The sequence below is a fragment of the Anopheles gambiae genome, chromosome 3 (genome assembly GCF_943734735.2).
Source record: "Anopheles gambiae chromosome 3, idAnoGambNW_F1_1, whole genome shotgun sequence".
Lineage (NCBI taxonomy): Eukaryota > Metazoa > Arthropoda > Insecta > Diptera > Culicidae > Anopheles > Anopheles gambiae.
This window is the reverse complement of record NC_064602.1, coordinates 43,239,134-43,259,036: the sequence shown is the minus strand read 5'-3', so window position 1 is coordinate 43,259,036 and position 19,903 is coordinate 43,239,134. Positions and strand designations below refer to the sequence as shown.

General features: G+C 42.4%; 3 protein-coding genes across 5 annotated transcripts in view; 1 reads left to right on the top strand and 2 right to left on the bottom strand.

Moving 5' to 3' along the window:
• Positions 1 to 6,770, bottom strand: part of LOC5668072 (protein WBSCR14 homolog) — a 51,404-nt gene extending 44,634 nt beyond the window's left edge. The window contains exon 1 of the mRNA XM_061655322.1: positions 4,593 to 6,770. Within this exon, the coding sequence (XP_061511306.1) occupies positions 4,593 to 5,047 (455 nt within the window). The 5' untranslated portion in view covers positions 5,048 to 6,770. The remainder of the gene's footprint in view (positions 1 to 4,592) is intronic.
• A 302-nt stretch (positions 6,771 to 7,072) lies between these two features.
• LOC1279214 (RIP-like protein) lies at positions 7,073 to 8,094 on the bottom strand. The gene is made up of 2 exons (XM_318896.5): positions 7,847 to 8,094; positions 7,073 to 7,769 (listed from the first exon to the last, which is right to left on the bottom strand). The coding sequence occupies exons 1-2, from the start codon at positions 7,967 to 7,969 to the stop codon at positions 7,272 to 7,274; spliced, it is 621 nt and encodes a 206-aa protein (XP_318896.4). The 5' UTR covers positions 7,970 to 8,094; the 3' UTR covers positions 7,073 to 7,271.
• A 495-nt stretch (positions 8,095 to 8,589) lies between these two features.
• Positions 8,590 to 19,903, top strand: part of LOC3292067 (ATP-binding cassette sub-family C member Sur) — an 85,504-nt gene continuing 74,190 nt past the window's right edge. For 2 of the 3 annotated variants that reach the window (XM_061655319.1, XM_061655317.1), the window contains exons 1-3: positions 8,590 to 8,813; positions 14,819 to 15,633; positions 19,008 to 19,327. In XM_061655319.1, coding sequence (XP_061511303.1) covers positions 15,407 to 15,633; positions 19,008 to 19,327 — 547 coding nt within the window. In that variant the 5' untranslated portion in view covers positions 8,590 to 8,813; positions 14,819 to 15,406. Of the gene's footprint in view, positions 8,814 to 14,706; positions 15,634 to 19,007; positions 19,328 to 19,903 lie in introns of those variants that run through there. The other variant, XM_061655318.1, reaches the window with a different exon arrangement.

Here is a 19,903-nt window from a genome sequence, read left to right as displayed (position 1 = left end):
AAATAAATCGCGCCAAACGTGTAGCTCTAATCAGCGCACAGGCGGGCAGAGTACATCAGAACTCTCCACATGCGTGCGTCCCCCGCCGAATGGGCCTAAAAATACGTTCAGACAAACAGTTTTTTTATTGCCTCGGGGTTATTTTTCCGCACCGCGACAGCGGTGACGTACAGGGGATGTCTGAGCTGCGTACAGAAAGGCCACGCTATATAAGCGCGCACTAACAAATGTGCTCTCACTACTGGAGGTGTGGCGTAGCAGCAACAGTGGAGTTCGCGCATGGCGCGTCCAGTTAAATCCGGTTCATTTTGTAGAGCTGCTGCTCTGTTTCCTACCCTTGTTGTTGCGCAATTACGGCAAAAACGGTTCCCGAAGGTGTGGCTTGATGGTGAAATAGTGGTGAAATTCTAACCACTGTTACATTGCTCTTACTGTGTGTAGGTGCTTATCTTACTGTACCTTTGCGATTATGTTCAAGGATATGGAACCTATCCAGTTTGTTTGTTTTTGCATTAGCTTAAACCGTGCTCGGCGCGTGCGTAAACAATTTCCTTGCATGCCGTTGTGCCGTAGCGTTCTTGCCTTTTGGGATGCGGAAAGCCAGCGAGCGGTCCCGATAGGGCTGTAGCGCACACTTTTGACCAGCGCTGAGGGTTGAAAGTCCATGATAACCGCGCGCGTCCTTTTTTTTTTGTTCTCGCTTGCTCGTCGCCAATCGCTCATACACGCCGATGATGCAATGACACGCACCAGCTGGGTGATTATGCGGCGGCAATGATCCGATTTCGGGTCCATCGTTAGCATCAGCTGTGATGGATGTTGTGTTGGTGTACGAGGCAGCAGCTGCCTGTAGACGCCGGGTCTCAAGTGACCTGTGTTGGTGCGTGTTATAAATATATGTGAGCACTTGCCTACGCTTACGGGCGGTCCGAGACGGGCCCATCAACCCGAACCCCGAGATGGGCGCCTGTGCCCTTTCTGCAGGCCAACACAGGCACACAAACAGTGGCTTCTGTCGGCGGAGCACATGGTACCAACTGTTTGCATCCACAGCATCTTTAAAGTATGCAGCCAGGGTCGTGCCGGTTTGGCCACAGGTTATCGGTAGGGTGTGTGTGTGTGTGCAAACTGTGCCGCCTTTCAACCACACGCACAAACATTGCCCGCCTATGCGGACACTGCAACAGCAGACCCACGAATCAATTGTATTTTCTTTGGATGGCTTAAACTGGGCTACCCTAATCGTGAAGAAGAATTGAGTTGTTTGTGGGAATGGAGGATTCCCCCACCGCTTATCATTTATAACCGGTAAGACGATTTCGAACGAAAACACATCTCTCTGTTCAAATTGGCCAGTTTCAAATGTGTACAAATATTTTAATTGCAGATTTTAAGCCTGGTCTGATCAGGTCATATTTAATTTAATTTAATTGGATAAATTGTCGGACCTCCGCAGGTCTACACAAATAGCTTAACTAATACTTATAAACTACTAGAACGAAAACGCTGACGATCAAAGATCGTCTTTTTGAACACTGGCGTAGAAATATTAAATTCGAAAGGGCTGCTTTGTCCGTAAAGGGTCCTCGTTCGATCGGGGCAAACATAAAAATTAGTCCTAACTATCCTAGATGGTATAAAACAAAAAAAAAAGGAACCGAAATGCGAATACACGCTGCATGTTTTTTCTCCTAACATTAAGCGACTCCAAACCAAGCAATAGGCACCGTTGATAGTAAGGAGGTTGGACCCTGTTAGTAAACTTGCGCTAAATACTTTCCAGGCAATTGATTGAGCGGTCTGCTAAGGGTCACCATGCTACACAACAATATTGTAGGAGGGACCGAACGATAGCGGAGTGTACGACTTTTAGGCACATAGGATCGTGAAACTCTTTACAAATTTTCATTATAAGTCCCAGTGTTTGATAGCCCTTGGAGATAAAACTTTCAAGATGATTATGACATTTTAGCTCACAATCTAGAAGGACATCAAGATCTCGTAGGCTGGTAGTGCGCGTTAGCGAGGTATTAGAGATAAAATAATTGTGTCTGATCGGGTGATGTGCTCTAGTGAAGGATATAGTCTGGATACAGCTTTAATCGGTTTTGGCTACACCAATCTCCGAATAGGGCAAGCATTTCTTGCAGGCGCTGACAGTCGCTTGTGTCTTTGCCTACAGTAAAAAACTTAAGATCATCGGCATATGCAAGATTTGCCGGGCAGTGACTGGACAGGATATTATTAATATTATATGATTTTCTCTATGTATGCACATCAGCTTATTTGTCTAAAACTTCTTCTAAAAGAATTTAATTAGACAAAAATGCATGTTAAACTAATTTCAGAGTAAAAGTAAAAAAAAACACACCTATTATTAATTCCACGCAATTTTTGGGAACTGCATTAGAATATTTGCGAAAATTTAGCATGAACATTGGTTTGATGTTTCTCTTTGATTATTATTGATGTAAACTCTTCAAATATCCGACACAATATAGAGCTTTATTCAACAAATAATTTGTGATCCGGTGGTCCATTTAAAAGATTCGTTGGTTCCTACAAGGCCGGATAAAATCGATTGACAACAGGATCGTCCGTCACTAGCAAGGACTGACTATCCGGCTAGGTAGTGCTAACAAGTCTCAAAAACTTCTATAAAAAGAAGAGTAATATAACTGTTTGCAAACATTTCTATAATATAACATGTAATATTGATCATTTGGGCCGGTCTGATGGTACAGTCGTCAACTCGTGCGACTTAACAACATGCCCGTCATGGGTTCAAGCCCCGAATGGACCGTGCCGCTATACGTAGGACTGACTATCCTGCTATGGGGAGAAATTAAAAAGTCACTGAAAGCCAACCCCACAAGTGGTACAGGCAGGCCTTGACCGACAACGGTTGTTAAGCCAAAAGAAGAAGAAGAATTGATCATAGTTAATAGCCATTACCAACTGGCATCCAAAATTCCAATATACGCTCATGAAGAATTTTTTGTACTTAATTTAAATTTATATACAATGTTGGGCTCTTTAGTGTATAATAGTTGATATGCTCCTGCTTACTAGCTCCGCAGCAAATTGGAAGGTTTTCATCGTTACCTGCAGATACTTAACCCTATTTTTAAATAGAGCTATTACAATTCAGGCACATGATCGTGTTGCCGGCTTTTAACAGATTAATATACAATTCCTGTACAAGTGTCTGGCCCATATCTGATATTGGGTCAAAGTCAACACTGATACATGTTCATCAAAATTAATTTTTCAGTTGCGTCTTGTTTCTTCTCACATTGTTTCATTGTTGGGTTGTTTGAGTATAACGGTCCATTCAAACGTTTGCCAATCGTATTAGCTTCATCCGCAATAGCCTTGAGCTCGCAAAACTGCTTAGTATAATTTTCTGAACTCGTGAAATATTCACTATTGAACGTCGTATAGGAGCATATAAAATATGGACCAGATAATCCAATTCATAAGATACACTGTCGCGGGCAAATTAGTTATTATTGACCCGTTTTCCAACTTCTACAAGACCAACTAATACAATTACCCTTGAATGTCTATGCCGTTTAATGATTTAGACAGGATCATCATATCGGTTAATGTTTCCCGGTACCGATCTTTATTCCTGTCATTTCATTATCCTGGTTCGCTTCCAAGCCATTACTCTAGTCCCTTATAGCCAAGGTACTTGTTATTCAAGAACCATGGCATCATCTTCAACGATCCAGTTACGGGTCTAGTTTCATGTCCCAAATTACTAGCCAATGGTGACCAGATAGATCAACTCACTAGATACTTTTATAAAAAAAATTAAAAATGCATCTTTTTTCATTAGCAATGGCCCGGTTGTATTTCTACTTAAAATATTTTAAGGAGTTAAGAAAACAAAAAATATGTATGCTGTATAGTAGTAATAATTACATTTGATTCCTAAAGTTGATGCTTTACGCATGCCCTACAAAGCGACCTCTAATGTCTGGGGAGGGTTCAACAAGCGTCGTGCACTTTTGAAAACAATAAGCAAACGATCGGAGCTGCGATTAGAGCTGCGAAATGGCAATCGATCTTTTTGCGGAACGCAATGCGCCCGCAACTGCGCGATCGTCACACACAATCTTCCTAATCATGCTCGCTTCCTCAGCGTTCCAGCCATTCGTGCCTCTCTAGTGCTGTGCTGGGCTGTGCCCCATTCTAATCGAACTATGCGATCGGTCTTTGTTTAGGAGCATGACGAACGGTCCGGAGTGGAGATTGCGCTCCTTGGTGCACCGGCCACCAGCACGCACACTTTAACGCACTTGCTCTTCGAGGCATTTTTCGCTGTGTACTCAGCCACGGGCTTCTGATAAGCCCCGACAATTCAACTCCAATCGTCTACGAAGGGCGCTGCTGCTATTCGTCTGGTTTTCTATCGCTTTGTCTAATCGGACGCTTATCAGCCGGTTTCTTACTATCCCTTGCAGCAGTAGTAAGGGAGCAGGGATGCCAACCCAGAGCCAATGGAAGGTTGGTTCAAAGTTAGGAACTAAAAAATAAAAGTGGGAAAGACACCCGATCCGTCATCGAATTGGTCTTCAACTTACGTGTACGTCACGTTGAGCGTATTGAACACGGTGGAAAGGTCGGTATCGATCTCGACCTGCGAAACCGTGGACCGACTGCCGCCATGCTTCGGCACATACCGGGCCAGCTGGTTCTGGGGTTCGGTCGAACCGATGCTGGCCATCGGTGCAAGCGCACCGGCCCCACTGACGACGGACGCCCCGTCCGAAAGGCCACCGGAGACGGACACCGGTCGTATTACGCTGGCACTGTCGGTTGTTATGAGATCCGTCGGTTTCACTTCCTCCATCTGCATCCCCAGATCGTCATCATCGTCTTCGGCGCCTTCCGTTTCGAAGTGTGACACCATGAACTGGCCCGAGTGGATCGTTTCGCCGCACCGTTTCCGCTCCTCGGTGCCGGTGGTCGATCCGACGCCACCCCCACCACCCGTCAGCATCGATCGATCCATCTTGGTTGTTGGTCCGGGCGTCATTGCAATCGGCCAATTTTAAGCACACCGATTTCGTTACAAACACACAGAAACACTCGCACTCAACACGCACACACACACTGGCCACGACGATGGTAGACCCGGATTTGTGGCAAACTACGTTTGACTCGGAGCTGTTGTTAAAATCAAAACAATTCTACTAACACACACACACTTACAAACACGCTGCGCGAAGGTTCACGGGCACGGACACGCACACAGACACATAGATACACACACTCAACTGTTACTTCGATGACGACATTGATGAAGCGCAAATCCGCAGCAAAACAAACTGCTCTCCACCGAGAAGATGATGATCAAATTTCTTTTCAATGACGTCAAACCGCACACACACACACAAACGGAGCGAGTGAAATTACAAAACAGGACGAACAGGAAGGCAGGGTGATTGTAGTCCTGCGGGTAATTTCACACTTTATCACAGATCAATTGCACTGCACTGTGGTTCTCCCGTTTGGTTCGGGAAGGTCGCACACACACGCTTATTGTTCTTCACTGCCCGACATGGCATGACCTACTACTGCTGGATGATCTAGCGCGTACACATGCACGCCAAAATGCAAGTAATGTAACCGAAGGACTTTCTCCATTCGGCCATTCTGGCGCTCTGAGGCTGCTGAGGTGAAAACCCAAACCAGCTCTAATCTCTCGGGTGCGCGTCCGCGAACACACTGTGCGCCGTTGGTGTCGCGTGTCGCCACTATCTCTTTTCTCTGGCCACACTGCACAGCCCCACATACACAAACACACACACGAACGCACTGTACTGTAAAGACGGAAATCAGCTAACTAACTTCCTGCACGGCATGCCAGCGGGAGAAGATGCCTTAAAGTACGGATGCGCTTAGCAGTAGCAAAGCGTGCCCTATGGAAAGTTCCCAGAGAGTAGTGAGACAACGTCCGAAAGAGAGGCTGCTCGATGTTCTGCCAAGGGGCCCGTACCCACTCGCCGATGACGACTCCGATGACGGAGGGCGAGAGATAGCAGCAGCAGCACCAGACGCGATACCAAACATTCGCGTGGAACATTCGATTATGTTCTTTATCGTTTCGTTCGCTTCACTCCCGATTGCAGCAACGAGGGAAACGTTTGGAGCGATCGAGGAGTGCGTATTTTCCCGCACCAGCATTCACAGACTCACGGAAACGCGACCGATCCGCGCAATACTGACACACGATGTGGGATCCCCTTCCGGACGCAACAGGCGCACATACACTTTCAGGTTGATGACGACGGCCACGACCACGACGACATTGATAACCTTAGCCACACTGGCGCGCGCGCGGGAGGAAAGATCGCGGACTGGGCACAGCGATCTTCTCGCGATTTCCCGCAAACACAGAACCGCGGATGCGCGACGGAGCACAAACGCAGTATGGATGGGGTTCACACACAGTTACCGCGAGTGGCGTAACCGATGGAGCACGGAGAGCGAGAGTGAGACGAGCGACACGAAACTGAGCCCCGAACGACCCAACACTGCACTAAGTGAAATGGAACCAGCAGGGCCAGCAGCACCGCAGCAGCAACGGGTAGAGGAGGCGTTGCGAGCTGCATATGTTGCTGTTGTTTCGGCTGAGGGCGAAGTTAAGCTGTGCGTTGTTGTTGGGCTGGAGGGTGCAAGTGTCGATTAATTTTCGTCTTTCTCGCGCTGCGTGTATGCGTGTGTTTTGGTTGTGTTTCGGCACACAGATCAGCTGTCAAGCATTCCTTTGACGGTGACGTACGGTGCCCGCGGTGCGGCACACACGGAGGTCAAGCGGACATGGGAAAAAATGGAATGACAGTTTATGAAACGAATTTGGGTAAAATTTTCATAATCGGAAGCGTTTTTTCTTGTTCCTAGTATCCATAAAAATATAAGAATTTTTGCGATAATATCGCACATGATAAAAGAACTTTTAGAAAGATGGATTTAAAAAAAGGAACAAAAAACTTATCGCGAAGAAGAACGTTAGAAGAAGCTCATTACTTGTAAAAAACGACTGCAATCGATCACACCATTTCCAAAGTGCAAACATACATTTATTATACAATTATGGTTTGCCTAAATCGCCGATTTGAGGAAGTGTCGCAGTAAATACAACAGTAGCTTATCAATACGCAAACGGGGGACTAATAGACAACACAATTTAAAAAGCAAAACGTAATACAAAAACAATACACAGAAAAAAACAAAACTCTCCTCGCCCTAGTATGCCCTTAGCTCGTTAGCTCACGGTAATAGTCACAGCCGAGACAGAAAGCGTTCAGCTGCACAAAATCTACATCCACGATGGGTTCGGTGAAAAACTGTAAATTGCTCGCACAACGCGCCGCCGCGTGCTGAGCGATAGTATCCGACACCAGCTTATTGAAATCCTCCATTGTCCCAGCGTACCGCAGCCGTACACCGCAGGAACAGTTGAGCAGCTTCGCGGCGCTATCGAGCTGCAGCACGCTATGCTCGCAGATCGGACAGAACACGGCGTCCGTGTCGTACGTGTCGATGAGATAGTTTTCCGCCTGCTCGTAAAACAGCCACTGTTCCGCGTCCTCCATCAGCTCCTTGTAGATCAGCTCCTGCAGGGCAATGTCGTGCTCGAGCTCCGACAGCTCCTCGCGTACAATCGATGCTAGAAAAGATTTCTCCTCCAGCAGAATGTTTCGCTTCTTGAGGAACTGATCGTTGCGGGCTTCCTTGATGCGGATGCGACACTTCTGAAAAGTGGATGGACAGTTGCGATTATTCGGATCGGATTTGGTGGGTGCCTGAACAGCACCAAAAACAGCCTTACCTCACGCATCATATCGACCAGCTTCGGCGAACCGTACTTGAACCGTCTGGCCGCATCCTTCGAGCGTAGCTTATCGGCCACAGTAGTCTGGTGAGTCGATGGACTAGGATTGATGAGCTCCATCGTGACTAAAAGCACAATTCAATGATGCACGGTATAAAAGAAGACGGACGCACAAAATGGTGTTTACCAAAGTGGCGAGCACCAAGCGCGGGCTCTTGCTTGGTTGACAGCGGTTTGTTGTGTTTTGGTGTGTCATTTTTTTTTTGCGTGGCTACGTTGTTTTGTCCAATTGGTAGAAGTTTTCGTTCAGTGTGGTGCAATCGAGCACAAATGCTCGAATTGTACAGCAACAATGCAATTCGAGCAGTTTGAATAAGAAATCGTTACTTTGAAGTGGGCTGCAACGACTTTTTAGCCTAACGACATGAAAAATGCAAGCAAAGGTTAGAACATGATTACAATAATACTTATCAGAGATGAAATAGAATAAAAAATAAAAAATACCAAAAAATGTGACGTCATATTTCACCATCTTGCAGCAGCATCACAATCGAACTAGATTTTAAATTCCATTATTGCCTTGTTCTTAGAGCATAACACATCTTTTCGTCACACGATTTTCACACCTTCCAGGTTCTGATTGCTGCAACTTTCTGCTCTACTTACAGCAGACACAAAAACAAACGCTACACACATACTCGCCATATGGTCCCCTTGACTGTGTTCGGAAAACGACCAGCAGCTAATCTAATTAAGCCCGATCGGTGTTTCGCGCTGGTCTGGTCGGCAAATTGCATTTTCACGGCTGTAATCGTAGCCTGTACCGGCAGATCGGGCCTTCCGGTATTTCGGTCCAGTCGAGTAGCGTCAATCGCTCACTATCAGTCAGTCAACCTGTTGACCGCGGTTCCGAACGGGTGGTTGGACGGTTTCCCGACCAGAGAGTGTGTGTGTGTGCTTGGGGGTGGGTAAAAGGACAGCCAAACGATGGTCACAGTATTGTTACAGCTTGTGGTTGATGACGTGGTGACGTGGTAAACCGGAGCTAATTGTTAGCAGTGATTTAACGGACACTGCAACGGAAATACAAAGTGATAGTTTGTGCGTATGTGTGTGTATTGCGTCGATTGATTAGCTCCTGTGAGCACAGTGTTTCCACTGAGTTTTCCGCCCATTTCATCGAATTGAGTGTACAAAGTGATCAGTAACGTACAGAAATTCGAATTAGCTGTAGTCCTTGAGTCATGAGTAAAGTTGCGTACAGTGTCGCAATGCACTTGCCTGTGCATGTGATGCATTACGACGACAGTGCCTTTCTAGCTGTGCGTCATGCATTCTATTCTACGTATTCTAAGCCGTATGTTTTTTCGTTGTTTTCCATCCGCTTTTAAACTCCCCCATACAACGCCAGCAAAATGGTTTTGTTTCATGTGGGCAACGATTCTAATCCAAATCTCCAGTATGGAACGTTTCACATCCCCCCATCTCGCCCTTCACTCCATCCTTCGATTTCAATTTCAATTTGTATGCGATCCAATCCCCTGTGAAACAGGTGGAAAGTGCAGCTTTCCATCCCGCGGGCGGACGGTTTGAATATTGCACAAAAATAAATCCAACTACAGAAGACAAAAGCTACAAACTGATCCGCCCGACCACGATCGACAATTCGTGTGTGTGTGTGTGTGTGTGAGTGTGTATTTATTTTTATCCCTTCTGCTTCCATTTTGCTGACCCAATTTCCACCCCCCCCCCCCCACCTCAAACCTTGGAATTCCGGAATGCTGCTGCGTACGCGTGAACTTCACTCGTTTGACGCCATCGGCACCGACGCGTGTGCGGCTTCAACGCCCGCAATCCATGCAAGGTCAGAGCATTACGCGGCCCAGCGAAAGATCTTCCCGCGGCCTCGTTTCCAACCACGTGTCGCCCCTGGAGGGAAGGGAGGATCAGCCCATTGTCGTGGTGCATTCGTTTGCACCTACTTTTCGCGAGAAGAAAACAAAAAATGCCGCCCGCACTACAAAACACAACAAGCGTACACATACAAATAACGCTGTGTGTGTGTGTGTGTTCGTGTGGTGTCCAGCGAATGTGAAAATGCAGCTAAAAATAGCAAACTTCCATTCGGTCGCACCGGGACGCAGTGCGCGAATATGCAACCGGGCGGTGTGTGCTGTGTAAATGAAACGGAACTAGTTTTTCACACAATTTTAAATAAAGTCTTTGGGCAGCGCTGGCAGCAAAATTGTGTTGTTTTGTTGTTTGTGTTTAAGGTGACAATTGAACAAATAACTCTTCGCTCTTTTTCTCTAATTCTAGCCTACTATGTTGGGCTATATTTAGAATTATCCGAAACAAGCTTTTCCCAAAAGCTCAACTTATGTGCCTGTGCAGTGCTGAGTGTAATCAGTTGCTTACAAGCGATGGAAGGAATTTTCCCATTTGCTGTTGTACCATTAATACTTTAAGGCATTGAATCGATCTTTCGCTCTAAATTGCTCGGTTGTACACATTTCCGAGTACAGCTTAAGGTCGCTGGTACATTCTACCCACGGGTTTTGGTCCCGTTCGCGGGTCACAGACACACTAAATACTTAATAAACACTCTCTGCCTGGAAAATCTCTGCCCAAATACACATGGAACGGATTTACGAGTCCCTTTCGGTTACCTCTTGCATTGTTTCGCATCGAGTTGTGATTTCATGCCTGGGTCGTATGATTCGCTTTCTGCTGCTGTTTGCCAAGCACGAGCTCGAATGGGACCTAACCGTACACAGGAACGAAAAAAATAGACGAAAAATAGATCGGTAACCATATGGGAGGAAAGGTTTATACAGACACACAAACACACAAGCACACACACACCTTTTGTTTGGAAAACGATGCACATGTGATCCATTAGGTGGAAAGCTTTATTGCTTTCGAAGTGCAATCGTGATAGCGGAAAAACTGGCCCACAATCAGTATGGGAAGAAGTAAATAGGGAGGGCGTTCGGGCAGGTTAAATTTATGTTAATCTAATACCGTCCTGTCTACCACCAAACACTACGACGCAAAACAATGGTTGTCGCTACAGGCTGCGCTATCGGGAACTGGCATTTTCCGACTGCTCGGTAGGGCAAAGGGTAAGGCAGGAAAGGTCTTTATCGATACCGACTTACGCATCGCGTTAGCGGCTACTATAACCTGGAAAAGGTCACACACACACACAGACAGCAGCCGATTTGGGAGCTTATCGAATGGCATCGGCTGGCGTGTGCGTGCCGAAAACTGTGTTCCGATGGGTGGGAAATCGAATCGATAGAAAATGGATCGTTCTGTTGGGAATTTTCACGACAAGCTGCACGAGTTGTTGGTGTGAATGGGATTTTAGATGTGTTTGTGTGAGTGTTTGTGTGCGTTAAAGAGAGATTTTAGAAAGTATGGGATAATGATCGAGTTAGCTCAAACTTGCACTCTTAATATTGGGATTATCGTTTGATGTACATTTGTTATAGTTTAGCTATTTTAATGTTTATTAAGCTTTAAATAACATCAATCGATTAAGGAACTAAAGATCCTGTAAATGGAGCAACGTTTCCAACGTATTTAAAGGCTCAATTAGTTAACAATTGAAATCGAAGATTAAAATGTTTAGTTTTTCGTTTTATACATCTTTATATTACTAAATCTAGGGTGAGAGCCGAATGAAATTTACTGAATTATTTAAATATTTAGAATGACATAATTTTCTGTTTTCATTAATGTTTATATTTCTTCAGATAAATATCCACACACAAATTTGGACGTTAGAAGAGAATGAGGAATACATATGTCTAATGTACCATTTTATATAACATACATATTTTTAATTTTTGCTTTTAATCATTTGTTGCATTTTGTAAAATAAAAACAATATTTTACATTCATTACCACAATTTCTATGCCTAGGCATTACAATGTCGTTTCGGCATGTTGTTAAATCGTGTATCAAAGTTGTTTTAACCGTTTCAACTTGTATGTGTAAATGTACGAGCGGTTTTGGTTGAGTGAATTTTTCAAAACATCAATTATTATCCCGTCAGTGTTATAAATGAAGTACCGGTCTTACATTTGCAGCCTTTTGGTTTTTTTACTGTATATTTAATAATAGGCAACGGTTCGAATGAGAAATAAGACACGTACGGCCTTGCAGGAAACTGTCTTTTTCTGTTTGTGGAACAATGCGTGTACTCATATGACGTATACCCATTAAAGTTCCTTTAATTCAACTCTTTTCGGTTGTTAAAGTATTATTTCATGTACATTGTTATCGATAGAATGTCAAAATAAAACCTTTGTCGCTTGTGGTAAATCATTTTTCTAAACGAATAAAAAAAAAATATCTTTTTTTGGTAATACTTTCTTTCTTACTTTCACAATAGTATTTTATTGACATATTTAATCTTCAAAATCGTGTGGTCGTTAAAGAGTTAAATAACACTGCGTAAATCATATAATTTTAATTTACCTACTCAATGCAACAGAACTCAAAGCATATGTATTAAATGATATTTAACAGGGAGAAAATGTGACCTAAATCTAACATACATAATTATTCACATGAGTTCAGAATGAAACACTCATTTTAAAGCATCCTCAAAGTGCCAAAGATCACAAAATAATATCCGCCAAATCCTACCCAGCATACGAACAAACTCCAACCTCCAAAGAGTGTGGAAGTAAGTCTAAATTTAGTCGTCAAAAATATACCCGGCAGGGAAGGGAAATCAAACACATAAACCCTGTGCCTAACACTTCAAAGCGATTACAGCCATTTAATTGCGCGCTAAATGTAGCCCCGAGCAAACAATTGGATATTTCCTGCCTGCCAGCAACGTCACCGCGCGGGTGGAATCACTGCGCGGCGTCTGCAACTCCCAAACGCGACCGTCGAAGAAGACACGCACTGAGTCATGTGTTCATTTCGGTTCGCGCTTTTTAGGAAGGGCCAGCCAAGCAAACACACAGACACCGATATTTGGATACGTTTTCATGTTCAAATGCGTAAACACCAGCGCTCGCACAGCATCGTTTGCGCGTGGCCAACACGGAAATGCTGCTCCGGCTCCGGTGGGGCGGTGGTGCCGTGCTGTCAGCTGCAGCAGGAACGAGATGGAAGTTGAGGATCCTCGTTTCTACCTTGCCCGGTAACGGGGTTTTGGACAGACAGGTTCACTTCACCCATCGCCCGAGGGACGATCGCAGGGAAACCACCTGCGGTGATCTGAGTCTGTAAATATAAGTCCAAATCAATAGGCAGCAGCTTGACGCGTTGGTTAAGCCGAGTTATGATTAATGTGTGTTTAAAGTGTTGATTGTACCGTGCACATGGCGGGTGTGTGTGAGTGTGTCTGTGTATTTTGTGTATCTTTTTTTCTTCAACACTTTTCTCGGATTTGCTTTGGCTGGGTTAAGATTTGCTTAAGAAAGCGCGTCACACGCGGTTGCTTATCGTTTGGTTCGAGCTGTCAATGTTCGTGGCAGAAATCGTTGCCGTTGGCAGTGTTAATGCTGTGTAAATAAACAGTTCGCAGTGGAGTGTCTCGGCAAGAGTTAACTCAATTAAATATTTTTTTAAATAGAGTATAGTTTTTTTTGAAATTCAAACGAGATCGTACGGTATTTAATGAATATATTATGTGGTTTTTATGTGATAATTGATTTGTTTTTGAGAAAGGTAAACTATATTTTACTCGAGATACGAGATTGGAGATCTTGCGATATATTTTTTAAAAGATATATCCTATGATTTCATTATACACGAAATAGTAAAAATAACAAAACACAAAAATAGCGTATAGGGAACAAAGCATAAGAAACAATTAATAAATAATTTAAAAAATGTTCTAATCTAATAACTGACTGTAATATTGGTAGGTTATTATTATTATTATTATTATTATTATTATTATTATTATTATTATTATTATTATTATTATTATTATTATTATTGTTATTGCTATTTTTATATTACATTACTATAATAATAATTATAATAATAAAAATAATTATAAATGATAATAATAATAATAATAATAATAGTAATAGTTATTATAATAATAATTATTATTATTATTCTTTTATAATTAATAATATTTTATTACTAATATTATAAAAATAGCACATACAATCAATTCTAACATTAATATCTAAAACAAAAACCTAGGCTTGCGATGACACTGTACAATACTGGAAAATCTCATCACTGAGACAAAACAAGATTTTATAGGTTTTAAACTTGAGCTTGAATTGATGAACTTCCAAAAAAGCTTAACAATTTTAAAGCAGTGCGGGTTTCAGTATTTGCTAAACGACTTAAATTGAGTAACTTCGTCATCATTGCACAGCATTAAACCTAAATAATTTAACTAAATTATTCATTATTCAGAAAATCAAGTAGAAGCAGGATCTCCAGTTCATAAAAAAACTAGTTCAAGGAATAAATTGCTTCTTTTAATGTGTTTTTTTTTTAAATTATGTATAATATTTTCCCACTTAATGTTAACACATTATTTAACCTTGTGTTGTACTAAACTACGAAATGCCAAAAATTTCAACCTCTCATGACACATATTTACACGAATTGTGTTATTTCAGTATCATGTCTCTGTCATCACACATTTACTTCCTTACTCGCAAGCAAAAGAAGAAGTTCGATCTAGCTTGCAGCAGGACAGCTCGAGTGATCGTGAAATTTGAAACGCGCGCACGCCTGCCCATGGCGCGTGCCGGCTACTCACCAGCCCGAACGAGCAGTGCGAGGTGAGAACGTGTTCCATCTCACCCGGTGCTGGTGGTGGTCCACCATGAGGGTGCAGATAAATTTTGCCTACGATCGACATTCGCTCGATCGTTCGCGTCCTCGGTGGGCATGCGTGCGATTATTATTTGGGCGGTGTGGTGCGCTCGCCCCAACGATGAAGCAATGTCCAGCTGTTTTCTTTTCAGCATCAACCGTCTACGATCGTGCGAGTCTGGTTCAGTCGTGATCGTGCTGTGGGGCGTGCGGGATCGTACAAGTGATTTTGTGTGTGATTTTACGTGTTTCAAGTGATCGGTTTGCCATGGATGATGCTTTACATTCAATTGCTAGTGTGTGACAGGAGTGTGAGCGTGATAGAGCTGTGAGATCATCTGCCCAAATCTGTGTAGTGTTTTTTTTTTCAAAAGTAATGGCAGTTATCTCGAGAGTGTAAATCTAGTGCCATTTTGTATGTGTGTGTGGGTGTGTTTCCCATAAAAAGTGTTTACTAAAGCAGTGCTCGCACAACAAATGGTGCTCGTTCGATGGTAATGTTGTACAGTCGATCAGCGCAGTACGTCCAACGCGGGACAGCCGCCTCAGTGTAACAGTGTCATGGAAATTGTTTGCATACGCACGCAGACGCACACACACCTCCCAGTGAATCCGGCGCGATGTAAATGTGTGCGCTAGGGCGTGTAAAATTAACCATCTTGAAAGAAGAATAAAAAGTAGTGATAATAACAAGTAAGGAAAATTCCATCCCGAAAAAAACGGGAGGCACATAACAAAAAATGGTCTGCAAGTGGGTAGCGGACGGTGATGAGGCGGGTGTGAGTTCGCCCCTAATGGTCGCGTTCCTAACCATGGTCGGGTCCAGGCACGATCGGTTGCAGCCGGCAGCTGTTATTGTTGTTCAGTCGCTGTACCGCACGAACGTGGCGTATGTGGTGGTGAGTGGACTGATGTTGGTCTGCTGCCTTTCTGCCCTCGGTTACATCGTGGTGAAGTATGAGAAAAGGTGAGATTTACTTAAACGCATGGGACGAAGCGGGAGAAAATGGAAGGAGGTTAGAAGGGGGTAGTAAACAATCGGGAAAGAGTTCGTGGTAAATGTTCTGCTTTTCCGAACGCTTTGCCGGGAATGTAGTGGCCGTGGATGGTTGTTTCACATTTTACTACTGTACGTACCCTCTTCAAGCGGAACCCCTTTTTGTTATGATTTATTATTGTTTCGAACAAACTAAACGCCTATATAGCGTCTGACGGAAAGGCAAAAGTAGATTATTTCCTATGCAATAGGAACGCGTTTTGAATTTGGAGCCCATGTTAGCGTATCATTTAAATTAATTACTAATTTTAGTTTTGTCTTTTGAATACGATTTAATATGAAATAATTCAATATCTTGTTATTTTTAGTGAATTCAAAATTGTAATACACCCGAACATATTTGTATTTAAAAAGAACGTTCAATGGAATAAATATTTACGATAGAAATAGTTCATTTTTTTTAATTCAATGCAATTCAGTCATTCGTTTGATAATACGCATTGCAGTTCGAACTCACTAATTTAATTTCGATTCCAATTATTAAATATGTGATTTTTAATTGCACGTTTTTCCTTATGAGATTTCAGCGAAATTATAGAAACTCGTATTTTTCATACAAATTTGTTGTTATGAAGAAAACAAGATAATAAATGAAAAAGTTGAATTAAGATATTGATTGAAGATGATCAAACATTTTGAAAAATCCAATATTTGTATCAAGTATTATGAAACTTCTGTGCTGTTTTTACTTTATTAGAAATTTTGTATTGATTCCAATAAAAGCTTCAAGATCTTCAAACGATTACAACAAATGTTCTAATGGCAGTTTTCAAGTTCGTGCCAGTATATTAACAATTTGGATCGTTTAAAACAATAAAACGAAAATTTTATCGTATTTAGTGATCTACCAGAAGAAATTTTTATAATTTTTTCAGAAACGTTAGCAAGGGAAATATTACAAAAATGGTTTCAATGCGTAAAGTGACTGCTGGAATTTGATATCCTTATCACGGAAATTGGGTGATGAATTTATAATGAAATCTAATTTTACACTGCATCCCCATAAAAAAGAACAGAAATAATATTTAAACAGAAAATCAAAAAGTAAAATATTAATTAGGGATCATCCATACATTGCGTAACGCAAAAATAGGAGAATTTTACCCTTTTTTTCCGGTATCATAACAAAATGTAGACTGCGTATCAATCTGTTACGTACTCTTTCTCCTTCTCTACCCCTGAATGGTTATTCGTCTTTTAATAGTATTGTTTTTGAATAAAATGTAAAAATGTTTTTTTTGGATAACAGTAATTATCCGAAATACATACGCTATCGTACGGGACCGAGCACAATAGCAAATCTCGAGTTTGCGCGACTAGCGAATTCTTATTGAATAATATTTTATACTAGTGGTTCGAGGGTCAACATTTCAATATTTATTAGAAGTTTGACATGGTAGAAATGTGTACATTTTATTAGAAAAATAATAATAAAATTCAAAAAGAGCTTTTAATGTATCAAAATAATTTAATATTTACGAAAATACATCGAGGGCAGACAAATTGGGAGGAATATGTGTTTATCGAGTATTTCCTCGAGTTGCCGGTCTCATGGTACAGTCGTCAACTCGTATGACTTAACAACATGCCCGTCATGAGTTCAAGCCCCAAATAGACCGTGCCGCCATACGTAGGACTGACTATCCTGCGATGGGGGGAAATCAATTAGTCACTAAAAGCCAAGCCCACAAGTGGCACAGGCAGGCCTTGACCGACAACGGTTGTTGAGCCAAAAGAAGGAGAAGAGATTTCCCCGAGTTACGCAAATAATGCGTTCCGGAGACATTCGTGTAACTCGGATATCGCGTAAGTTTAATATCACGCTTTACAGCCAAAATACACTTGATTATTATTAATTTTTTATTGAATTTAGTTCATTTATGTAATGTATTACTTATTTGAATCAATCGGTGTAGAAAATTCGGTATTTCTGCATTTTTAGTGATTTAAAACTTTTGTAAAAATTAAAAACTATTTTTGATTTGATAATTGATGGAGAAAATTGTACTGATTTGACATCTGAACTGCCAAAAATAAAAATTCGCGTGATTCGAATTCACGTATCTCGAGTGTCGCGTAACTCGGGGAAAGACTGTACATAAGATAACAGCTCTATAAACCTGGCAGAACGGGAAAGCATGATGATTTTGAGTCTCGAGAAGAACAGGGCGATTCGAAACTTTATTACGTAACACAAAAACGTCGTATCGATATTGAGCCGAATTTGGATAGAATAACTAACGAATTTGGATAGGTGGCGGTTCCGTGGTACGTTCGTTAACTCGAATGATCAAATAACACTCCCGTGATGGGTTCAAGCCCGGAATGAACCGTCCCCCCGTAGTAAGGACTGACTATCCGGCTACGTGGTGTTGAATAAAGTATTGAAAGCATGTATAGGCCGGCTTGTCCTCGTAGGACGTTTACGCCAAATAGAAGAAGAAAAACTGATAGGTGGCAAAACGTAACGATTCAAAATACTCTCTATTCCTGCGAGCGTTACGTAATTTATGGATTTTTTTAAAGGAAATAATGCATCCTGTTACAAGGATTGCGTCTTCTGTTGGACGAATCATATTTCATCGTAAAGATCTTCTTCTTCTTTGGCACAACAACCGCTGTTGGTCAAGGCCTGCCTGTACCACTCAGTTCTACGTATGGGGGCACGTTTTATTCCGGGCTTGAACTCATGACGGGCATGTTGTTGTCGTGAAGATATAGCTTTCAAGACTTGCTACATACAATTTGCCAAACCAATAGCAATTCAATGCCAACATTTTCTGAACATTTTATATGTAAAGCTGAATTATTTTTTTCATGCATTACAAACACGAATAATAATGCGTAGAAACGAGAAAATGATTGATTAGTTATTATTTCAAGAGTCCGGCTTAAAATTGGCACATAATAACTCGAGAGTTCAAAAACAATCACTTTCCTTAAACAGACGATGGCTTCGGAGTTTTGCATTAGCGGCTTAAATTCAACCCGTTAGCTATTTCATCCAAATCAATTCATCAAACACACGTTTCTCGCCCTCTTTATTATTGCCACAAGCAAGTTGTGTCTATCTTCACTGTCTTTAGCCTTTTGCTTATTTTACGGGCGTTGAGCGGAAAGCAATCTTTAGGTCGAAATGATCCTGTTCGTATTCGTCGAACCTCAGTCCTTGCCACGCAACGGCAACCATCCAAATGGGCTATGTGCAAATGTGCAAATATGCATTCCATCCTTACCCCTCCCCAGTACCGCTTCATACGTCTTATGCGTTCTCCATTTTCCAGGCGCCATAATCTGCTGGCTTTGCATAATTTGCGGTCAATCGTACTGCTGGTGGCGCTGCTCGTCGGCATCGGCGAAATTGGCCACCAGTGGCTGGCCGTCGATCGGTTGGGACGCGTACGAACCGACTGCACCGGAACGAAGCGCCCGGAAGTGCACTCCACTCAATCGGAAGCGTTTACGACGGACCGGGCACCGTTCGATGGCGATGCGGTCGTCTGGAAAACGGTTACCGTTGGGCTGGGAGCGGCCTGGATCGCCTTGTTGGCCCTGGTTGGTGTGGCGTGCGTCGTACGGGCTATCGAGCGACGAGATAAATGTGGTAAGTAGTGCAATGGTTTAGAGATTCGGGCATTTACGTTGGGCGTGTGCTAGTTTGGGGCGTTAAGGGTAAGTGTGTCGATTTAGTGCTTTAGGTGCTTTTGTTTACTTACTTGCTGGTTAGAAGTATTGCTATTTATTGGGCTTTTGCATATGACCGACACAGCACGCAAATGCATGTTGGTAGTAAGGTACGGTGTGGTAGTAACAAGCTAAATGAAGTTAGTTAGCTAATGTCTACATTGTATGATCAAGGAGCGTGAATGTGATTGATTAATTCATTTATATATTGGGCGTTTTGTGATAAATGTATTTTTGTTTTTCATTCACATTTACAATTCGTTAAGAATAGTTCTTTGCCTAGAATTTATTATTTTTATTATTATTTATTTTTTCATTGTTTACTATTTTTAATTACAATATAGTGGAGCTCTGATTGATATTAGACCTTTTGTGCCTTTTACACAATATACTGGATAAATTGAACAGTTTACACGTCATGATATAGATCATGTTTCAGCCATCGCGTTAGAGTGGAGTTCTTCTGCAGGGAAACGTTTTTTTGAAAAAAAACCCT

Coding starts and splice junctions, on each gene's coding strand:
- LOC1279214 (XM_318896.5), bottom strand. CDS start 7,969: ATGGAGCTCATCAATCCTAGTCCATCGACTCACCAGACTACTGTGGCC. Junction 7,770..7,846: donor TGGTCGATATGATGCGTGAG/GTAAGGCTGTTT, acceptor TCCACTTTTCAG/AAGTGTCGCATCCGCATCAA.